This window comes from Octodon degus, unplaced genomic scaffold, assembly GCF_000260255.1.
Source record: "Octodon degus isolate 3935 unplaced genomic scaffold, OctDeg1.0 scaffold00199, whole genome shotgun sequence".
NCBI classification, from domain to species: domain Eukaryota; kingdom Metazoa; phylum Chordata; class Mammalia; order Rodentia; family Octodontidae; genus Octodon; species Octodon degus.
This window is the reverse complement of record NW_004524775.1, coordinates 2,363,257-2,385,924: the sequence shown is the minus strand read 5'-3', so window position 1 is coordinate 2,385,924 and position 22,668 is coordinate 2,363,257. Positions and strand designations below refer to the sequence as shown.

The 22,668-nt window shown below is 48.1% G+C and overlaps 1 protein-coding gene across 1 annotated transcript in view; it reads left to right on the top strand.

Moving 5' to 3' along the window:
- Oca2 (OCA2 melanosomal transmembrane protein) overlaps positions 1–21,259 on the top strand; it is a 276,342-nt gene extending 255,083 nt beyond the window's left edge. The window contains exon 25 of the mRNA XM_012517636.2: positions 21,101–21,259. Coding sequence (XP_012373090.1) covers positions 21,101–21,185 — 85 coding nt within the window. The 3' untranslated portion in view covers positions 21,186–21,259. The remainder of the gene's footprint in view (positions 1–21,100) is intronic.
- The last annotated feature ends 1,409 nt before the right edge of the window (positions 21,260–22,668 follow it).

The window sequence follows — 22,668 nt, the reverse complement described above, 5'->3', positions numbered from 1 at the left end:
GTGGTGGTGGTCATGGTGGTGATGGTAGTGGTGTTGGTGATGGTGTTGGTGGTAGTGGTGGTGGTGGTAGTCACTGTGGTGGTGGTGAAAGTCATAGTAGTGGTGGTCATTGTGAGGTGGTCCTTTGTAAAAGAATTGGAAGAGCTGACTACCAGTCACATAAATGGATACTGAAAGAATTAATTATTCTTATGTTACCTTTTATGTGAATTGATATTTTCTGCTTTGCTTTCTCAATTTTGTCAACAAAATACGAATGACCTAAGATGTTCCTGACAGTGGAACTTGTGATGGGATTACCCTGAACTTGCAGTAGAAAATACCCTCAGTGATGTTCTACTGGGAGACTTTTGATATTCATTTTCCTCTTTACATGGAGGTACTTTAACACAGAGACGTGAATCTGGAAGATTGAACTGCCTTGTTTTGTTCCCTTCTTGCCATTGAGGCTGCTCTTGCAGGGCATGACTCTCCCAGAAACAGGTCACCAAGTATTGACTTAATTCAAATGCAGATGTGTTTTCATTCACCTTGGGCATGCGCATGTGCCTCTGTGGACATTACTGTAGGCACTTGTGTGAGAAAATGTAAGGAAGTGTCACTATGCAGAAGAGGAGGCAGAGAGGAAGAGGCGACAGAGTGAGAAAGAGAACTGAGTTCCATTTCCAACTCTTTACAGTAGAGTAAAGCTGTACCGAAACAAAGAATTTTGCATTTCTTTTCCACGCAGTGTGACAGAGAACAGTGTCTGGCATTAGGGAGACACCCACAAACGCATATTGAAAGAGCCGGCTGCAAGTCACTGCCTTCAAGCTTTGGCTTCCTCAAGTAGATGTGAAGGCTTCAACAAGATCCTCTCCAAGGGTGTTTTTCATTTTGAAATTCTAGAAGTTCATTATAATTGTCATGTCAATATGCAAGTTATTTTCAAGGTTTCGAAAACCATCTTCTTCTGCAAGAGGGCATATGAGGAAGAATGAACAGCTATGAAAGATGATAAAGTACACAAAAGAAAGCACCGTGTGGGTCTCCCTTGCGTCTGCTGATATTTAGACTTACCAGGAAGTCAGTATCAGTCCGTGCTAGAGTGCTAGTCAGAAGCGTTTTAATCTTTGAATGGCTAAACAATGGTGTATTTTATGTTGGTGGCATTGTGACACTTCAGTTTGAGCACGTGAGGTGTAAGAGATGCTAAGAAAATAGCCCTCACCCGTGGAAGGAGGACAGGAAACAATCCTTTCATTTGAGAAGGAGCCGAAGGGGTGAGGTCAGCTGATCTGGACACATAGCAGCCTCGGCAGCTGCCTCTGACAGCCCATGTTTGCCTCCTCTCCACGACAGAGGCGGGGTTCCCCGGGCCACTTCTGACCCCTCTGGGAGAGCCCAGCCCATGGCCAGAGCTGGCAGCAAAGTGCCCCATGCAGCAGCTGAATGGGGCTGGAAATGCCCAGCTGGAGATTAGAGCCTTGATAAAAAAAGCTGATGCTCTCCATGGCCAAATCTGGCGCTTCTGGTGTGAATATCAAGAGAGGAGATGCTTGGCTTAGAAACAGACAAGCACTTTTCTATAGCCAGAATAATTCTGAGTGGGGTCAAAGCTTAAGCAGCTCTTTCCCCTCATATTTTGTAGAGAAACACAATCATGAACCGTAATCTCGTATTTTCCATTTTTAAAATCTAAAGTACTTGTGATAGGTTTTGGCTGCTGACCATTCTGTATTTCTCAGTCCTTGAGCCTTGAATATAGAGGCTTAAAGTAAACGAAGAAGAAGGTTTGCCAGTTAAACACTTCTGGGAAACTGCCTGATGAAATGCAGCCCTGGAGGACCACGGTGCGGATTGGCGTATCTGATGCCAAGGAGCGCCGTGCTTACTCACAGAGCAGCCTGTGTTCTCAAGCTCATTTGACCCTGGAATTTCATTTGAGTAACACTTGGAGACACCCAGAGCTGCCCATAATGAAAGTCAGGGCCGATGGGCGCTGCCCTGGGTGGAGACTTCCTGGTGTGTTCGTGTGTGTCCATCTGCTGCGCAGGAAGGCTCACAGACCGTGTGGTCCGTGTGCACCGCCGTGCTGGGTGCCAGAGCGGCCTGGTGGGGATCTGCGGCCTCCCACCCGCAGGACTCTTCAGGTCTCCAGAGGGTGAGCAGTAGCAGCCCTGGGGCAGGCTCCGTCCGTGTCAGACTTTGGGGCTTCGTGGGACACAGTGGCTCCTCTAGATTCCTTCTGGGTTCTTGTCCGGAACAAGGAAGAGGACAAGAAGCACACAAAAGGTATGGAGGCTTTCTAATTTTTATTTTTATTTTATTTTTTGTTGTTTTGGGACAGGGTTTCGATATGCAGCTCTGGTTGCCCTTGAGCACTCATTTTGTAGCCCAGGATGGCCTCTAACTTAGAGGGATCCTTGTGCCTCGGCCTCTTGAGTGCTGGGATTACAGGCGAGCACCACTATACCAAGCTTACATTTTTTTAAAGATAAGGAAAGAAATATCCTTTTCAGAGTGAGTGCAGACCAGTTAAAGTAGGAAAAGGAATACATTCTATGGGAGGAGAGTGGGCTACTGAAAGAACTCACAGTGGCCACGAGGTTAACGGCCACCATCGTTTGTGCCCCCCCCCAGGTGGCATCAGGTGTAGGCTGTCCTACCAAAACCCTGCTTGCTTTGCATCAGAAGAACTGAAGACAGCACTTCCTGATTGAGATCGGGTGCAGTGCTGGGCGTGTGTACCCTGGATTTCTGTGACTGGCATGTCACACCCACATCCTAATCTCCTGCTTTACTCCCCTTGAGAAGCAAAGGTCCACCTAGCTCTTCATGGGTTGTTGAGGGCGTTGGAGTCTCTGTCTTCAATAGCCACTTCTGACAGAAAGGACAGTAGGTCTTACCTCATGGCGATTATGTCCTCTGCCACTACCTTAGCATGCTGTGGCTCACCAGCTGGGTTGACAGAAGCCTGTCAGAAGACAATAAGAAAAAAGGTGGTGTCCACATGTGACAAACCTTTAAAATATTTTATTTGTTTTGGTACTGGGAATCGAACTCAGGACCTAGCGCTTGCCATGCAGGTTTTTTCACCCTGCACCTCTAGGCTCTCTCCTGGCCTGTGAGGAGCTATTGGGTGGCCTGTTCAGTGGGAGAAAGCGTGGTGCATTTGTCAGGAGGAGAGCTGGGGGCTATGGTCTGGATCAGCACCTGAAGCTTGGAATGGACACGTTTTATTGCTTGGTTAGGGATGGACAGCCAGGGTGTGAGAGGAAACAGGTTGGAATATTTCATGATCTGTCTTAAAAGGTGGCTCTGACACACCTGGCAATCAGAGATTTCCATGAGAGCTGTGCCCTAGCGAGGTGACCCACATTATTGATCTAATTAAAAATCAGAGTCCATTCAAGCTGTAGGGCGTTGGGGGTCACTAGTGACTCTGCTTATCTGTACCTACAGCAGCCCAGCATCTTTTGTTGAGGAGGAACTATGGGTCTTCCAGAGGTCCCTAAGAGTAGCCTCTCCTTTCGGGCAGTCTTTTTCCACAGACCCTTCAGGTGGGCTGGATTTTGGCAAGGATCACTGACAAGGGACCCTTGCATTTGGGTTTTCCCTGGTCTGCAGGGATCCTTTCTTTCCAAGTTTTGGTGAACACTTAGTCTCCAGGACAAACACTAACTAGGTGGTTGCCCTTGCTCAGGAGCTAGGAGGACTTCGATCCCACGCAGCTGGGTGGTCTATTCCACTTGGCCCAGATTAATAGGATGTTGGAAGAGTCTTGCGTCTCTGCGTCTGCTTGCCATGTCAGAAGATATAAAAGGCCTCCTTAAGGAACACCTCAAACAGACTCGTATTTAGCCCAGTTTTGGGGAGTTTCAAACCTCTGTGAGGGATATTGGCCATAACTAGAGCCAAGACTCAGAAGTCTCTTGGAAAAGGGTTGCCAGAGGTTGATGTAGGGTCTGTTTAGCCTTCTTGACCTTTCAGGAAGACGAGGTCTCCACACAGGATGGAGGTGCTGCTTTGTTTGCTGCCACCTGTGTTATTTGCAAGGTTGTGGAAGGCCTGTTGTCGCTCTGCAGGAACTGGGGAAGTCCTAATGAGGGGATGATCTTTTTGAGGAGCACCCTGACTGCCTCCCAGCCTGCTCTGAACGGGTAGGGAAGGCCTCAATCCAGCCCATAAGGGTGCCAGTTAGGTCCAGTATTTGCTTAAATCTCCCACATGGCGGCATGTGCGTGAAGTACCATTGCCGGTGCTTCCCGGGATATGTCCCTGTCCTCTGCACAGGTTCTAACAAGAGGGCTTGTCTGGGCTTGCTGGGGTGATTGGAAGCAAAGAGCGGGCAAGCTTTGCACACCTGTTGGGTGGCCACCCCTAGTCCCAGCCCTGTGACAACTCCTGTGACCATTTCCCACGTAGCTTCTCTTCCCATGTGGAAATAACCATACGGGCATTTGTAGCTTTCCTGCATGTCCCTTAAGCAAGGACCGGTTTATTTCCTAAATACCACCAGAGTCCCTGTTGAATTCCCCTTGGTTCCAGAGCCCAAATACTGTCCTGAGAGATGCAGTCTGATTTTAGTGTTCCTCGGGAACCAGGAATAAAGCCAGTCTTGGGCTGTGTGTAAAGCTTCCCCCTTTCCCCCTACCAGCCCACTAATTCCCAAGGAGACTCCAGTCATCCATTGCAATGAATGACAGCGACCTGTTGGAAGAATAGACTGTCTGTAGGAGTTGCAGAGTGTCCTGTTTATGCTTCACGGTGATTGTTTTCTTTCAAGATGGTTGAACAGGCCTGTGGCACCGGAAAGGCACAGTTGGTCTGTGCAGATATTTAGCTTTTCGTCCTTTCCTAATAGCAATGCCTGGTAAGACGTGTACGATCTGCTGTTTGAGCAGAGGTCCCCTGGGGATGGGGACTTGGCCCCCAGGGTCTTTTGTGAACTGACTACTGCATGGCCTGTCTTTCAATGGCCTTAGAAAAAGCTGCCTTCCTCAGTGAACCCCGCTTCCTCAGGGTCTGGGAGTCACAGGTCACTGGTGTCCTGCCTTCTTACCTGGGCCTGGAAATCACTGCTCACAAGAGCGGCTAACCTCTAAGCCTGCAGGTTCTCGAGGCAGGATTAAGAGGAGTACAGATATTTATGGTCGCCGCAGAGACATCTAGAAGTGTGTCCTGACGCTTCAAAGGCCTTCCCCCGCCAATCTCGAGTAATCTTTTGTCTCAAGAATAGCCCTGGCCCACTGGGTAGATGCTTCAGAGGCCTAAGTGCTTGCCTGGCAAGTGCAAGGTCCAGAGTACAATCCCTGGCACACACACACACACACACACGCACACACACACACACGAAAGAAAAGGAAAGAAAAAAAGAATAGCTCTGACCTAATGAGGAATCAGGACTTCTGGCTTTTCCCCCAAGCTAGTTTAATAGCTTTTCTCTTAGCATAGATGTAGCTGCTGTTGCTCTTAGGCAGGGTGGCTGTGCAGCAGGCACTCTAACTTTTTCGAAATGCATGCCCCTGTGTGAAGTTCCTATTCCAACCTTTGTGTCAAGACACCCAAAGCAGGCTGGGGAGACAGCTCGGTGGCTTAAGTGCCTGCCTGGCAAGTGTAAGGACCTGGTTTGATCCAATCCCCGGCACCACACACCATGCTGGCCCTGGAACCCCTGGCGTACTGTGCTGGCCACCAAAACCAGGCATGGTGGCAGACACCTATAATCCCAGTATGGGGAAGGCTGAGATGGGAGAATCACTGTGAGTCCAAGCTGCATAGCGAGACCCTGTACCAAGTAGAGAAATAAAATTTTTTTTAAAAAAGACACCCAAAGTAAGTTTTCTCCTTTTGGAAATGTACAGGAAAAGTGTTTCTTTCTTTTTTCATTACATTTTCTCTCTGTCTGTCTGTCTGTCTGTCTGTCTGTCTGTCTGTCTGTCTTTTGGAGACAGGGTCTCACTATGCAGCTCAGGCTGGCCTTGAGCTCACTTTGTAGCCCAGGCAGGTGTTGAACCCACAACAGTCCTCCTGCATACAGTAGCATGCAGAATGATTTTCTTAAATTAAGTATTCCTAGTACTGGAGCCCAAGTAAGGGCATGTTTTATTTCTTGAAAGGCGTTATCAGTCACTTTCGTCTAGTCTACAGGCAGATGCAGGACCATACAAAGACTTTGCTGTTAGTTCAAAAGTAGGTATCCGGACCCAGGAGAAGTGAGCCATTCCCAGGAAGGAGCAAAGCTGTTACTTCATGAGAGGGGGCCTGAGATCACAGAGAGCCTGGATCCAGTCCCTGGAAGCCCCGTTCTCCAGGTGTAAGCGTGTATCCCAAGTACTGGATTGTCCAAAGGGGTAGTTAAGCCTTTTCCTTTGAGACTTTATATCCCTTATGAGCTAGAAAATTGAGGGCTTGGGGAGAATTATGGTTGGAGGCCCCCCGGGGGGCTTCCCAATTAGAATATCATGCATGTAACGCAGTTGGTTCCCTGTTCAGGCTCCAGGTTGCTTTGCCCAGCAAAAAGGTGAGGGCTCGCTCTAAAGCCCTGGGGAGAACTGTCCACGTACTGGATCTTGTTATGTTTTTCATTGGAAAGGATTTTCCTATTTAAAAGCAAAGTGGCACTGGGAATAGAAAAGAAAGCACCTTTGCCTGTAGCACCTGACGTTCTGCAGGCCCGTGATGGGGAGCAGGGGGGCTTGCTAGGGCGCTGGCCAGGCCATGTTGGGAGGCCTGTCTGCAAGAGGCTGGAGGCGTCTCCCTTATGGACGCCTCCTCTGACTGGATGTTGCTTTTGGTTGGGAAATAGGCGTGGCTCTTATAGTTTTATAACTATCAGACTTGCTGAATTTGCTCTACGGGAATTCCATTATACATGCAGCAGGACTAATTAGGCTAATTAGGTCAGAGAGGCTGATATAGTCCCAACACGTAAAATCCATTTTGGCACTACCAGAATTTGAACGTAGCTATCTGTTTGGCTGGTAAATCTCTTGCTAGTAAGGGACTAGGACACTGGAGGGCAATTAAAAATTCATAGTTGAACGTTTGCCCTCTGAGTTGATGTGACAGAGTGAGAAGAGAGAAGATTTGATTTGGGTCCCCTCATCCCCAAGTATGGCTATAGACCCAGAGCAGGCTTTCCTAGAGAGGGAGCGAGAACAGAAGGAGCCACCCTTCCAGTTAGCAGCAACTCAACTGGCTTGCTCGTGGCATCTGGGGCTGCCCAGGTTCCTCACAAGAGGTGGCCGTGTCTGCAGACAGGGCATTTAGACTGCCCAGGGTCCTTCAGACCTTCTCATTTCAGTGGGAGACAAGGGTTTTGGCTGGCCTGGCCCCTCTCTGGAAGTGGAATCTTCCAGTGTCTGAGCCAGCTACATCAGCCACCTGCATGGACAGGGCCCAGGTGGGGTGCATTGCCGACGTCATTTCTGTGCGCTTTCCCTGATTGGCCTTGGCTTTTGCCTGGGATGACCTGGGTATGCCTAGCACACTCTTGGTGTGAACAGCCACAATTTTGTGTATCTTTTTTCTTATCCCTTCTTTTACCCTCATCGGGATCTCAGCCACTGAAAACAGAGGAGGCCTTGCCTAGCACTTAGGTCATAGGCTCTGGGGCCCCAAGTGAGGTTTTGCAATCTGTGCTGAATATCCAGTGCTAACTGACTTAGGAAATGTTGTCCCATCGGTGCCTGTTCATCCCTGGAAGACCAGTGAGCAGCTCAGGGTCATCAGTGATGCCAGATTCCTCTTGCTTGGAGCCCTCTTTAGGTACCAGAGATGAAGGGCCATAAAAGCCCCATAAGAGATTTCATATCACTGCCCTTGTCCTTTCCAAAGTGTGTCTAACTGCAGAATAAATAGTATTATAACTTAGACCACCACTCGGTACCTGTCCCTCACATTTCCTCGTTTACCCTGGATCCAAACAGTGCTTCAGTATAAAGTGTTCTTTACAAATTGCTAGGGTCAAATTGCTCCCCTGTTTAGGGGTACAGCCTAATGGTGAGGTGGCTGGGATCGGAAGGATGTTTCCCGCGGCGCAGGATGTGGGGACTGTGTGGAGAAAGAGAGATGACTCGTCCCGTGCTAAAGCATGCAACCTCCTGAGCCCCCGGTGTCCTCTGCAAGGCCCAAGTGCACTACCAGATGTTTATGGAGATGCGGCACCAGTGCCTTATTTCTTCTTTTCCTTAGGACTGCCCATACCCTGTGGCCCATCCGCAGTCCTCAGAGACAAGGGTGGAGTCCCTGCACTCTGTCTAGCCACTGGAGAAGCAGTGGCCCTCACATTTATCCTAGTTATAAAAACCTGAGTGTCACAGCCCTCTGTGTTGACCTTCATTGGTTGCTCCTTTTGCTCCATTCAGGCCCTCGGGCACATGTTTCTAAATTACCTGAATTTCTGTTAAAATGAATAGGGAGGGAATCTAAGCTGATTCAGAGGAGAAAAGGAGAGGAATCCCATGCGTTCCCCAAACACTGACAAATCCCTAGCCCCAACGCCGTAATTATGGCGTGCCTGAACTTCTAAAGAAAAAAATATGAACTCAAACTAGGTCAACATAGTGGGGATTATTTGTGCTTGGAGATTCCTTCCTGAAGTAGGATATTGCACCTGAGAGGCCACATTCATGGGCTTCTGATGAATATAGGATGCGGCTCCTCGTAGGCTTGCTAACGAGAGCTTGGCTGCCTTCATGATTCCGGAACCCTTCTCTTGGAGAGAGAGTGGAGAGGAGCCCTGTGTTTCCCAGTGAGAGCTGGTCAACCTCTTCCCACGTGGGGAAGCGAGGAGACAGCAGGGAGACACAGCACGGAAGTCCGCAGCGAAGCTGAACCCGCGTGCTGGTGAGCTGCAGTCACAGCACAGGAGCGAGCTCCGGGTCCTTTTGGAACAAGTAGCTCCAGCGCTCTGCTGCAGGACAGAACCAGTGCGGGGCCCACTCTTGGGTTGCCCTGACTCCTGGGCTACCAGGCCCCGTGAGGAAGGCCCCGGTCAGCATGCCTCTACAGAGCGCTGAGGTCAGGCTTTCAAGCCTGGCTATGTTTGGATAATTCCTGATGTCCCAGAGCTTTGTGAACTCTGCGGTTTCAGTGAAAACACCAGTAAGGTTAATGCCACTGAGCAGTGTGTGGGCCAGAAGCGCTGTTAGAGAAAGGAAAGTGATTTAAAATGGAAAAATATGAAATATTTATAGTAACAGAAACTTGAGGGCTTCTGACTGATAGGATAAAAGGCTAAGAAGCAAATTATGACTTTGAGAATTAAAATTAAGTGCTGGAATAAGGGTCAGGCAAAGAAGAAAAGCTGAGAAGTCACCCTCATATCTCCAGCGTGAATGTAAGGCATTTGGCACTAGATCATGCTGTAGATGAACTGCCTGCCGCAGAATTCCTATGTTGAGATGCCAGTCCCGAGTATCAGAATGTGCACATATTTGGTCTTTAAAGGGGTATTTAGCTAAAAGAAAGTCACAGTGTGGGATCTGATCCAGTCTGGCTGGTGTGTAAGGAGGTAAAGAAACAGAGCTGGCCAGAGGATGCGTGAAGATGTGGGAAGAGAGTGGCCGCCACACGGCAGGAGGGAGGCCGCGAGAGAAGTCAAGTCACGGGCGCCTTCATCTTGGGCCCTCAGCCTTACAGCCCAGCGAGGGCGGCTCTCCAGTGTCAGGCCAGCTTTGGCCCCAGCCCGACCTGCGTGACTTTGTCATGGCAGCCCGAGGTGCCCGAGGTGGCCAGGCTGATTTCTAGGGCCCTGATATCTGGGGTGGCACCAGGGTGGTGTGCTTGGTGACTGTGACTATGGACCTCGCAGCCATCTGCCTGCAGCAAGGAGAGACTTAAAGTCAGCTGGTTGATAGGTCACCAAGGGAGGAGTGCAGAGAAGGAGCAGAAAAGGGGTGAGGTTGAACACCGGGCCTACTGCAGAGTTTCCACAGACAGCACGGTTTGCCTAATCGAAGAGCCAGAGACCCGGAGAACCCACCTTCTCGCACAGCTTTCCCACTGGGTGCCCAGATCTCGTCTGCTTATAAGGACCCTGTTGCGTGGGGTTGGGGCTCCACTCCGAAGACCCAAGCACATCTTAGTCACCTCTTTAAAGACCCTGTTTCCAAATACAGTCACATTCTGAGGTGACTTCCTTGAAAGGACCCAGTTCTGCCATAAGAGTTGAGGAGTATGACCCTCTCACATGTGCTTCAGTGACTACATCCCTGCGGAGGGCTGTCAGCTCGGAGCTGAGGAAGTGGCTCTGGACGGGGACTTGGAGCCATCTGCACTGTGTAACGCTGCATGCTGAAGGTCCCAGGTCCCAGCTACACCCAGGCTCGGAGTTTGCATGGGTGCCTCTGCTGCTGGTGAGAGGACAAGGCCGGATCCTGACACAGCACTTGAGAACGTGAACCTCGGCATCTGTATTACAACACTTATACATCCACTCAGAGTTCATGTGAAAATTCAGCAAGAGAGGCAACATAATAGTTTTAAGTTTTAAAAATGTGGCACCATGGTATAAAAAAGTAAATCCAGTTATAAACTAAAAAGAAATCAATATGTGTCGTTGTAATGAAAGACTTCCAAGTGATATCACCTCTAGAAATTGAATTATTGGATATATAGTCCTCTTTACCTCCTATGAAAGATATGCCGTCTTTTAAGAATCCAGAAAACACCTACAAAAATTCTTCACGCACCGAGCTAAGAAGAGAATTCCAAAGCTGGACAATGGTATTTTCAAGCAGTCTTTGAGCACAACACAGCAATTTAAGTTACAAACGAAGAGCAGGGACCGAGAGTGTAGAGGCAGTACGCGCAGCTCGTAGCAGAGGTAAAGCTTCTAGCAGTGTCTTTCGGTGTGCCTTGCAGCAGTGGTGGCCTAAGCAGCACTAGTGCTGTTTCAAGGACATTTATGAATACAAAGCACTAACATTGCAAAGTGCCAAGCACTGCGTTGTGCATTTTATGATTTAACTTTGTAGCGCAAAATACTGTTTTGCAGGAAAGTGAGGCTCAGAGAGACCTACTGCCTGCCAGGCCCAGTAGAACCGACTCGCCCCTCCCCAAGGCCCTGCCCTGCCGGCCCTCCCCGGCTGCTCCGAGGAGCCAGGGCTGCAGTGCAAGTGTTCCCGCAGTCCTTGAAGCCACTTGTGAAAAAGGGAGGTCTTGGGTATTTTACATGTTTCTAAATTGAGGAAAAACAACACAGTTTCTGATTTAACAATAGACTTTTTTTTTTTAAATATTTACAGTGGTGCAAAATTGGTATATGCAGAAAATACCTAGAATTTTGAGTTGTGATCTGTTCCTAGGCTAGCCACGTGCAGTCGATCCTGAGATGCTGAGGAAAGCATTTGGTACGCAGCACACTGTGTTGCTAACTGGTGCTGGGGCTTGCGTCCACTGTAGATGTCCCCCTGTCCTCATGTACTCATAGGTGGGCTTTCGAGGTGACTGGATTATGGGTGTGTGATAACTGGATCAGTCCACTGATTGATTTAGTGTGACTGTGGGTGATGGAATTCCTGAAGAGGGAAGCCCCAACCTGGGTGCGGGTGGCTCCTGCCCTGCCTGCCCTGCCATGGCCTGCTTCTCTTCTCCCTTCCACCCTGCCTTGGACTGTTTCTCTTCTGCCTACCCTGCCACAGACTGTTGTCTCCCTTCCCCCACTGTCTTGCCGCCCTACTTTGCATCCAGCTGGATAGTATCGGGCCCTGACCTTAGGAAAACCAATCTCCTGCTCAGGATTATGATGAAAGTATAAAACACAGCCAAGGTATATATTTTAGTTACCAGGGGAACTGGATGGTCAAGCCAAAGAAGGACTAAGACCATGAGGTATGGTGTCCCTGGCCTTTATTAGTGCACAGTTTAATTGGGGCATGTGTTGGTGGGCTGCAGGACATGATGGGTGAACCACTGACACAGGAAAACTGAAGGATCCAGGCTCAAGAATTTGAGGAACAAAGCATTTTTGGAAAAGCACACAGAAGTAGATCACGTTAGCTAGTAATGTGATTATCTGCTGGCTGTGACAACTGAGCTAGGAGGAATTGGCCGAGTCAGAGTCCTCAGTGTGGTGGGTATCTTCCTTGGAGCCACCAGGACTTCGCAGACTGATTGCCGGTCTCAGCTCTGGCCACTGGCGTGAGGATTAGCCTTGTCTGTAGGTCAGTCTCGGGTCGCACTGTGCGTCACGGAAGCCTACAGCAGGCTCTCAGCTTACTTCATACCAGTTTATTAATATCAACCATGGCCTGCTCCACACCACGTCAAGTTGGTACTCCTCCACAAACTGCTAAGATGAATTTTTCCTCCTTTACCTGGTGGGTGTCAGGCATTTTGTCCCTCCAACAAGAAAATTACCAAGACACCTGTCCAGGGAGCCTAGACATAGTGAATTTTCAGTATGTTTTCAGATTACTATGCGTTCTTGGGATGTAGCCTCATTGCAAATACAAAAGTACCTGAATGTGAATAAAATGACAGGAAAGAATAAAAAAGCAGCCAACAACATAAAGCCAAGCTCACTGAATTGGAAAATTAAAAATGGTGGAATTGGCAAGCCAGGAGGTAGTGTTTGGGGGTAGCCACCATTGACAGCGTAGGTAAAGTATTGACACCCACAGATCAGCAGCATGGAAAAGCAGCTATTAACAAATTAAGCATAAAAATATGCAGTAAGCTGGTGTGGAGGCTGAGGCAGGACACTTGCTGGGAATTCGAGGCCAGTCTGACTGCTTAGTGAGGTCAAGGCCAACCTGAACCACATAGTGAGGCCCTGTCTCAAAAAAAGAAAGTATGGTAAAGCAAAGGTAAAGAATGTTAGCCATATTAGAATATATCTGTCTCTTTACCTATCATCTATCTATCTATCTATCTATCTATCTTAATAAGAAAGAAATTTTTATAAAAAGGATATTTTCTTGGAGGAATATAGATCACTAAAATCTTAGAAAATATCAGAGTAAGTAAGCATTCTCTCAGAGTTCGCTCTGCCTGTTCTCTTTTCCTGATGATTAGTTGCCTCTTCAGGGCTGAGAGCCAGTCTCAGTCATTTTTCCTAGCCATTGTCCCTGCTCTGCTCAGCCTCGGGCCCCCAGCCAGGCTCCGTGCTTGAGGATGGTTTGCTTCTGGCCTCTGCCTCATAACACCTGTGCAGCACTCACAAGCGGACCGCAGATTTGCTTTTATAGCTTCTTTCCCAGCGAGCTTCTTGCAGGCAGGGATCAAGGCTGCTTCTCTTTCTTCCAACACCAACATGTTATGCCACCGTAGTGCCCTGTAATGCTAAGGCATAAGTGATTCAAGAGGGACTAGACTGGAGTGAGGGACCAGAGAGAGCTGTGGTGTTTTATCAGTTGGCGGAAAACACCAGGAGAACAGGGCGAGAGAAGGTGTGTGCTGGCGGAGAGGCTCTTAGAGGAGGGCACAGGAGGTGCAATCCAGGCGCAGCTCAACACTGGATGGAGGAAATGATGTTAAAAGCTTTCTGGGTAGAAATGACAAATATCATTGGAGTTGGATGAGTACAATGTTGCTCAGAGTCCAATGAAGGAAGGTCACATTTGGAATGAAGATGGGAATGTGGGAGAAGGTACTGGAACATTTGAGGAGAGGCACTGAGAAGTCCACGCCTGATGCAAGCATCTTCTGGGCTGAGACATAGTTATGGGCAGTGGGGATCCCCGCCCCCAGGGGTGTTCAAGGAAGCAGAAGCCAGGGTGCCTATGGGTCTTGGGGTGGGGAGAGCATCAGCTCAGAAGATGGCTGGAAAACACCTGGACTCGAGAGAGCTGGCACAGAGGGGCGCCTCAAGGAGAGTGTGGGCAAAGAACACAGCCCAGGAGTGCGGTTTTCTCAGAAAGGGAAAGCCCAGGAGAGTGGATATTCTCAGTTTCTTTGTCTTTTGTTGGTTAAAAATGATCAATCATTTCCTAAGGTTGAATGTATGAGAACAGCACTCACAGACCGGAATCTCTTCACACAGAACAAAAGCACAGACGGGGGTCTTGCCCTTGACGCGTGTCCTTTCCAGGCTTGCCCCTTCCCTCGGATGCACTGTTCTTGCTTTGTTGCTGTGACTGCTTTCTCTGCCATTCCCCAGGTCCTCCATGCCCTGCACGCTCTGCCAGGTCAGGCGGTCCCACAGCCATCTGCCTGCCAGGACACTGTAGCTGCTGTGCCGCACAGGCTGTCCTCACTCCTGCCCTCCTGGATCCCCCTCATTAATTGTGCTGGAGACATAAGGACAGCCGTGTGTCCGGGAGGCGGGAGGTTTCTCCAGTTGCTCCTCAGGAAGAGGATTAGCTAGTCGTCACCCGGAGTCTCAGGAGGTGAGGTCTGAGGCCACTCAAACGTGAGGGTGTGAGGGAAGCCCCGTGTTAAGCCCAGAGGAAGCCAGTGGTGGGGCGAGGGGCTGAAGAGCGCAGGAAACAAGGGAGAAACCAGAACAGAAGAAAAGGAGCAGGCACTGCCTTTGCGGAAAGACAGTGTGAAGTAGGCCTATTTGATTAAGAGCTACAGTGCTGTTCTACTATGATTTAGCCTTTCGTAAAGGAAAAATAAATAGGAAGACTGGCTTCAGCCTAGAGCTCAAGCAGGAGACTTCCTCAGCAACCAGTTCTTGTGGAGAAGCACGTCTCTGTCCAGCGTGCTGAGCGCTGTTAGAGTGCTTCAGGCGCGGTCCTGGGCGCCGTGTTCCCGGCGATCCGGGGCCCTTGGTCCAGTGGATCCGCGCTGTCAGTCTGGATGTATTTTTAACTTTGAGTCCATGAAATGCGGCGAATGTCTGGGCACCCATTTGACATTCTGCATCTTGATTTCGGCGTTGACATTCAAGTTCTTTTGTCTTCTGTAAGACTGTGTGATGTCAGAGCCAGAATGGATTGGAAAAAAAAAAAACCCAGAGGGAATTGAAAGCATAATGAGACGCTGGCCGTGGAGCAGATTCACTTTTCCTAAGCCTTTCTGCGGAGCTGTCGCTCTTTCTGAGCGCGTTGGAAGCAAGACAGATGCCTGTGCTGGGAAATGCGAGGCTCTGGGTGGGCCGGAGCCTCGGGGTCCTGTGGTGGGGCAGGAGGCCATCCCTTCCTCTCTTCAGGAAGTCTCCTTCCAGCTGGCTCTCGGCTGGCAGTGAGCAAAGCCCTGGAACGCCAGTCAGGCTGCCTCACTCCCTTGGGAGAAAGCAGGGCACCCACTAGGCTTTGAAGGAGCGTCTGGCCCTCGTGGCTCTTTGGAAGGAGCTTCTGTAGGCCTGGCCACCATGCCTGCGTGGCTAGGGGGGCAGCCACTGCTGACCCAGTGCCCTTGCCTGGCTAGTCAACAACTCCATCACGTTTCTTAATTCTGTCTAACTAATGTTAGAGGCATTTTCTTTCATTATTTCCAAAATGCGTATGGAAAACACCACCCTAGTGAGCTTCCTGAGTGGCAGAAATGTGTCTGGGTACAGAGACCTCAGCTTGTGCGACCCCTGGCCTTGCAGCCACAGGCCACGTTCTCTGCAGACGCCGCGCCCTGGAGGTTCCACCCACGCTGTGACGGCTGGAAGTTGCCAGCCTCCCTGTGCAGTCCTTCAGCAGGAAGACCAGCCCTCCTGGAGTTGTGCTGCCCACTTCACTTGGCTGGTGGCCTCCAGGATCTGGGCTGCTGAGCCTTGGAATGCAGGCGGCCCACCTGAGGCACACTGTGAACAGAATCCCAGATGAAATCTGCGCTGCCTTTCCAAGATCAAAAATTTCAGAAAAAATGTGAAGTATTCCACTAAGATCTTATGTTGTTTAAGTGGCAAAATAATATTTTGAATATGTTTTATTAAATAAAAATGATTAAATTTAATCTTGCCTATTTCTTTCTAAGTCTTAAAAAATGTGGCACATTGAAAATTTAATATTTGGAAGTGGTTTGCTATGTGTGGCTGCCGGCAAGGTAGGCCTGCCTTCTGTGTGGGCGATGTGACACCACGAGCTCCTTCCCCTCCTGGGGACTTGCCGCACAAATGACTTCTGTAAAGGGTGACAGGACGTTGTGCCATCTAGCGGTAGGGCAGCTGGGACAGGGGGAGGAGCGGCAGAAGGGGGAGCTCTGGTCCCGAGGAACCTTAGTTACGAAACAGACCAGGGGCCACGTGTGGCTGGGGAGCAGGGCCTGGTGGCTCCCATCCCATATGACAGGGGCCAGTTGCCTAGGCGACTTCTTGTACTGGACGAGCACACTTTACACTCATAGACCCCAATGGACAGTCTGGCTCTCTTCCGATGTGCGAATATCTTTGAATGTGAGTGTGAGTCTTCGGTGGCAAATCACAAACCAACTAGTACATGAGGAAACAGGGCCTAAACTATTACAATCAGCAACCGTCCAAACTCGGGCCCACCCCTGACCCTAGCCCTGCCTGCGTGTCTCTTCCTAAAAACTGGGTGGGAGTTCATACCCTGCTGGGTCACTGATGGGGGAGCTGCGGGCAGGGCTGGCGTCATCAGGCCGAGTGGGTCTCCTGAAGCTCAGCGGGCATTCACTGTCTCCCTGGCCGCTGTGGGCACCCTCTGGGAGGCTCTCTGCCTGGTGGAATGGGTGTGAAGAGGCGTCCTGCAGGCTCCCCAGCATTCTGCCTTTCGGCCAGGCCCTGGAGCTGCAGTGCCGGAGCAGCCTCCTCTCTTGCGCAGAGTTGCCCGTGCTCAGCCAGCAGCACCTGCTTCTCCACGGCGTCGGCCCACAGCCGGGCCAGCACGCACCCCGCATCGCCACAGCCCCGCGGCCCAGCCCCGCAGAGCAGGCAGCAGGTGTCACGGTGCAGCTCCTCAAGGCTGGTGCTGCTGACCGAGCGGCCTGCTCAGTGAATGTCTCTGTGTCTTCTGTCCATTTTCTAACTGGATCATTTGCTTTGTGTCCATTGAATTTTGAGAGCTCTTTATGAATTCTAGGTAATAGGTTTTGTCAGGTGCATGGCTTCCCAATGTTTTTTACCAGCCAGTAGTGAGTCTTTATTTTCTCTTAACAAGGCCATCACTGAGTAGAAGAGTTTTTTTTAAAGATGTATGTTGTGATCTTGATTTTATCAATATTTTTGTTTATGGACTTAGAGGTTCAAAAGGCTTAATCTTATCACATTTTGTGTCTTCTAGGTTTATGCTTTACATTTAAATCTACAATCCGTTATGGCTATATTTTGTGTAGGAGTAAAGCTCAGCTTCATCGCCCGTGCTTCGGCTGCCTAGGTGCCCGGAGCTGGTTGGAAGCGTCCCTCCGCTGGCGCCGTGCCAGCGGCCAGCCTGGCGCGTCTTTGCGGGCGCGTTTCTGCGTTCTTCCTTCTGGTCCGCTAGTGCACACATTTGTGCCTTGGGCTGTGCCGTCTTGGTTGCTGTTTCTGCATAGCAAACCTCTGTACTGGGTACTGCGGGCCTCCTGCTTAATGCTGTGTTGAGGTTGTTTTGATACTTTAGATTTTGTGCTCTTCCATGTTCATTTTATGATAAGCTTCCCTCTGCAAAAGAAAAAAAAATTCAGTAAGAATTCCATTACATTTTAATTAATTCATTACAATTTAATTAATTTTTAATTAATTTGAAACAAATCAATATATCTTTAAAATTTATTTATTTATTTTAAAAATTTATCCTGCATGAAGAATCTTTGCAGGATTTAGGTGGGTGCTTAAGTATTTTTTTTGGAGCAATTATAGCTGGAATTTCCATGTATTCAATGGGAGCATGTTGAAAAAGATTAAAATCTGAGTGCTGATCTTATATTGTGGTCTTTATTGAAATTGCTGTTTGCTGATTAGTTTTAAGGAGTTTTTGTTCGCTTTTACTTTTTAAAAAAATTTCTAAGATTACAAAATGGAAACAAAAACATTAGAAGTGATACAAAATTTCATTAAACAAAGTAATAAGAATTCAACAGTGGTTGTTGCGTTGCATGGTGTTATCTTCAAATTAGTTATTTAGGTTACCAGATATGAGCCTGCAAAATTGGTTTAAAAAGTTATACGAATTTTTTAAAAGATACCAGCATAGAGAGTCAATGTGAGAATTCTACCCCTGAACCGCTGTCCTCAGACAAATGATGGAAATTCTCAGGCCACTCCCTTAGCCACCTGGTACATGCACACGCACGGCTTTGCCCCACCGCATGCCCGTCTTTTCTCCTTTCTGTGTCTTCATTGTTTAATCCTCAGGTTCTGTCACTTTCCATTTCCCTGTGTCTATGACACCTCTCAGTTTTTGTTTCTTCTGAGTTCTTACACTAGGGAGACAGCACAAAATTTACACATGTGGGTCTGGTTTATTTCACTCATGAACTAAGCAACTACATTAAGAACAACAATGCATAATGCTAAAGCCATGCTTGAAATACCTGTCATCTTGGTCCTCTATGTGTGTATCATTTCTAACGTCATATTAATTATTACTATACTCTCTTTAAAGTAAATTTTTTTAAAAAGGTAATAAAGGAAAATGAGAGACAACAAAAATTTAGGTTTTCTGGAAAGCATGTGGCAGTATTCAGTCATGTGTCCCATCTTGCATAACTATATCTGTTAATATGAGCAATAGATTTGATGATAAAAATAGATAATATATCAGTCATTGTTAGTCAACTATTCTTGTTTTGAAAGTCTGTAATGTATGTATTGTTATATGTTGCCCTGTTTCTTTGCTTTTATTTTTATTGCTCTTGTTTCTACTCTTCAAAATAAAAGAAAATTCTAAAAAGAAAAGAATTTACTAACTTCATATAGAATGAGCACAATAAATCCATGGTACTAAAAAAAAATTTAAAAAGCTAAAAAATGACTTAAACATTAAGTGCTCCTTTCAAATATCATAGCGTCTTGCTAGTGTGAGAAGTGTAAAAAGTAAATAAAATCTGAAAGGTACGATAGACACTGTGGAAAGGAAAGAGCCTGTTGAGTGGGAAGAAAGGACGGGGATGATGAAGTGGATGAAGGAACGAAGGGAAAAGACACACTCGTGTGGGTGAGCAGCACAGGTGGGACCGCTGGGCTGCTCTTGTGCAGGTCTTTTACTTCTTTAGAAAGAAGACCTCCGTGCAGTCCTGTGGATAAGTTTCTGTGGCGTCGGGACAGCCGTCCTGCCCTGTGCGTTAGTGAGTCAGCATTTTCAGTCATCATGTTATTTCTCGTAGATAGTGCTCAGCTGGACAGAGTTTGTTTGCTTTTCAGTGCGTTCTGTAATCTTGTTATTAATTGGTGTATTTAGACTTTGCACAATTGATGTAATTAGTGATTTGTTAAGGGTTGTATCTGCTATTTCATGATCGTTTTCTCTCTTTTAGGTTTTCCATTTCTTTTTCCTGAGTTTGTGTGGCTTACTAGTGTTTGTTAGTGGCTTCTTGGCATGGACATCTTGGTGGGTGCTCTAGGTCCTGTGTAATACACACATAACTTAACATAGTGAGCTGGGATTTCACCAGCTCCAGGGGAGCGTGGGAGCTGGCCTCACGCGAGCTCCTCCAGTGTTACCCATTTGTAGCTAAGTGTCCTGAAGTTTGCTGTGTATTCCTAGAGAGTACTGCTGCACAAAGTGAGCATGTTTTTATTTTATTTCAGTGGACACATGGTCATTGCATGTATGAGCGGGGTACAGCGTGCTGTCTCAGTACATGTAGGCACAGCGTAACGCCCACGTCGGGTGCCCACACGTTCCTCACCTTCAACAGTTCTCATTTCTTTGTAGTGAAACTTTAAAAATCCTCTTTTCTGGCTATTTTGAGCCAACTTATGCTCTAAGTATCAAGCATAATTTAAAAACTGAAGTGGAGACAAATTTTATTGTGTTTAACCATATTTCTGGTTGTTCTTTTTCTCTTCCTTCCTGGTGCTCCAAGATTCCTTCATGTATTATTTCCTTTATAACTGAAGATCTTTCAGCATTTTTTTTAGGGTGAGTCGGCTGCTCTTTTGGTTTTCCTTTATGGGAGAATGACTTGGATTTCTTCTTCACTCCTGAAGGTTATTTTTGACGGATATAAAAATCAGAGTTGGTAGCTCTTCTCTTTCAGGATTGATAAATGTGCTGCTTCTTTTTGGCCTGCGTGGTATCTGAGGAGGAAGTGGCTGTTTTATCTATAGGCAAGTTGTCATTTTTTTTTTCCTCATTCTTTTCAAGGTATCTATCTCTCTATCTCTCATCTATTTTGGGTTTTAGGAGGTTGATTCTATTCTCCTTGCCATAGATTTCTGGGGCTCACTTTTCAGGTTCGTTCAGCTTCTTACTACATCTCAGGCTCATGCTCTTAGCAGCTTTCGGCCATGATCCTTGGGGTGCTGTCCCCACTCTTCCCTCCTTGGCCTCCCAGGTCTCTGTAGTTACACACGCGTGCTGGATCTCTTGCCCATGCCCCAGGCCCCAGAGCGCCTGTTCTTCCCACTCTCAAATCTGTGCTCTCTGTTGTCCAGGCAAGTAGTTTGCATTTACTGTTTCGTCTTGAAGGTTGCTGGTTTTGCCCTTGTGCTCGCCACGTAGACCTTGGGGCAGATGGACACTCTGGCTCCTCCTTTGGCTTTGGGCTGCGGCATGATGTGGTTTTTACTTTTTTCTTCTGATATTTACCTGGAGCTGTGCAGCTACTATCTAAAATAGTTCTGTCTAGCAGTGCTACTCCGATGGGGCTTCATCGGAGAAAGCAGGCTTCTGTTAGAGCCTGTTTTCTCTTTGGGGCCTGCTGTCATGTCAGCTTGCCAGAGGGATATATGATAGGAATGGGAACACTGGGGAATGTATTGGTGCTGTGAACATCCATTACATATTTGAAAATAAATGAAGCGGGTCTCTAATAAACCGCACCCAGTGGGAGCTATCCAATAGAAGGGTCCATCTTCACGATCTAAGATATAACTAAATTGTTGCTTCTAAAAATGAACGACAGGGCTGGGGAGGTGGCTCAGTAGGATAAGTGCTTGCCTGGTAAGCACAAGGGCCTGAGTTCAATCCCCAGTTCTGCCAAAAAATAAAATAAAATAAAATAAAAATGAAGGACTGTGGAGTTTGTGGCCACTGTATGAAGATCTCTGCAGTGGCGTGCTGCCGCCAGTGCTGCGTCCCGCAGCTGGCCCCAGAAGCTGGAGCACACAGCCTGCCTCTTTGTCTTGCAGGTTGGGCTTCCCAATGATGATCGTGTCCTGCATGGTTGGGATGTGTTACCTCCTCGTTGCCCACGTGGTGTTGGGATGGAATTAGTAAGCAGTCACCGTCGGAAGACTACGGGAGACTTAATCCACCATCCACGTCAGCCAGAAAGCTGCCCGGGACCACTCTGCGAAGACGTAAGGTGCTTACCCAGGATGCTGCAGGTGGAGACAAACGCGTACTTGAAAGTCGCGGAGTCCTCAGTAGCCCTTCTCCCTGGGGATAAAGACAGGAAATAGAAGATACTTTACCCAAGGTTCCCTTACTGGAAACCACATATGTTTTTAAAACATTTCTTGCTATTCTATGTAGGAAAAGAGAAAAATTCATTCAAAATAGCTCACTGTTTGTCACTAATCTGGAGGCTAAAGATAGTTTTTCTTCCTGTAATTGCTTCTCATGTTAAAATAATCAGCATTCAAATCACATGCTTCTGAATATAGCTTTTCTGAAAATGTTTGCCGCTTGTAAGGAAACATTTTGTACATCTAAAAAAATAAAGTGTTATTCAACAAGAAGTGTTGGAATGTATTAATTTCATGAGTTTTAAATGGTTTACATTATGTAAAACCACATTTTAATCATTTATATTTTTCTCTGGAGTTTTTATGTTGTTATTTGGAAGTCCGGGCTTTGCCTTGCAGAAGATCAGAAGTGTCTTAAGCAACGCACGTGTCTCGGCCTGGAGCGCTCAGGCTCCCTTCTGAAGGCGTCCGACTGCTGTCACCGTGCAGAAGTCGGTCCCGCATGCAGCTCTGCCCTCTCTGCTGGGCGCTGGCGCTTCAGTCAGCGCTTATTAGGTATGAATGGGGTGGGGGCCGCTTCCCTCCAGGGCCGACCCTGCCTCCCTGCCCTTCCTGCCTGCAGCCAGAGACTGCACGTGTGAGCCGACACAAGCCTCTCCTCCTTTATGCTGTGAGCATCAGGCATTGTGTTTTGAAGATGACAGAAATTGGCTGAGATTTTGGCAGCAGAGAAGTAGGGTCATGGTTCAGAACATAATTGTGCCTGTTCAGTTTAGAAGCCTTTGGAACAGGTTTGCAGACGTTGGGAAAGGCGTGGAGATGCTGCCTAGGGAAGCCCTGGAGTCCTCGGGCTGAGCTTGGTGGCAGGGTCTCGTTAGCACACAGACAACCGGGGTACTGTGAGAGCTACAGACAGAAAGGCTGGGCTCAGGAGGCTGAATGTGCTGGGATGCTGAGGGAGGGAGAAACGGAAGCCAGGGGTTAATCTGATGCGGGAAATTTCAAGGCAGGGGCTGGGCACATAGTTCAAGGGGCCGGGAATAAAGCTCAGCAGCGTAAGTGCCTGCCTGGCAAGTGCAAGGTCCCAAATTTGATCCCCAGTACTGAAAAAGAAATTCAAGGCACCCTGTCATGGTTTAGCGTTTTGCAAGGGAAACAGTGCAATAGGGACACACCCAGAATCATGCACAAGGAGCGCAGGTCCAGCTGGGGGCCTGGATCCCAACACCCTGCATGAGTCCAGCTGAAAACCTGGAGCCTGTAACAGTGCCTCCCGTAAGTCCAGCTGG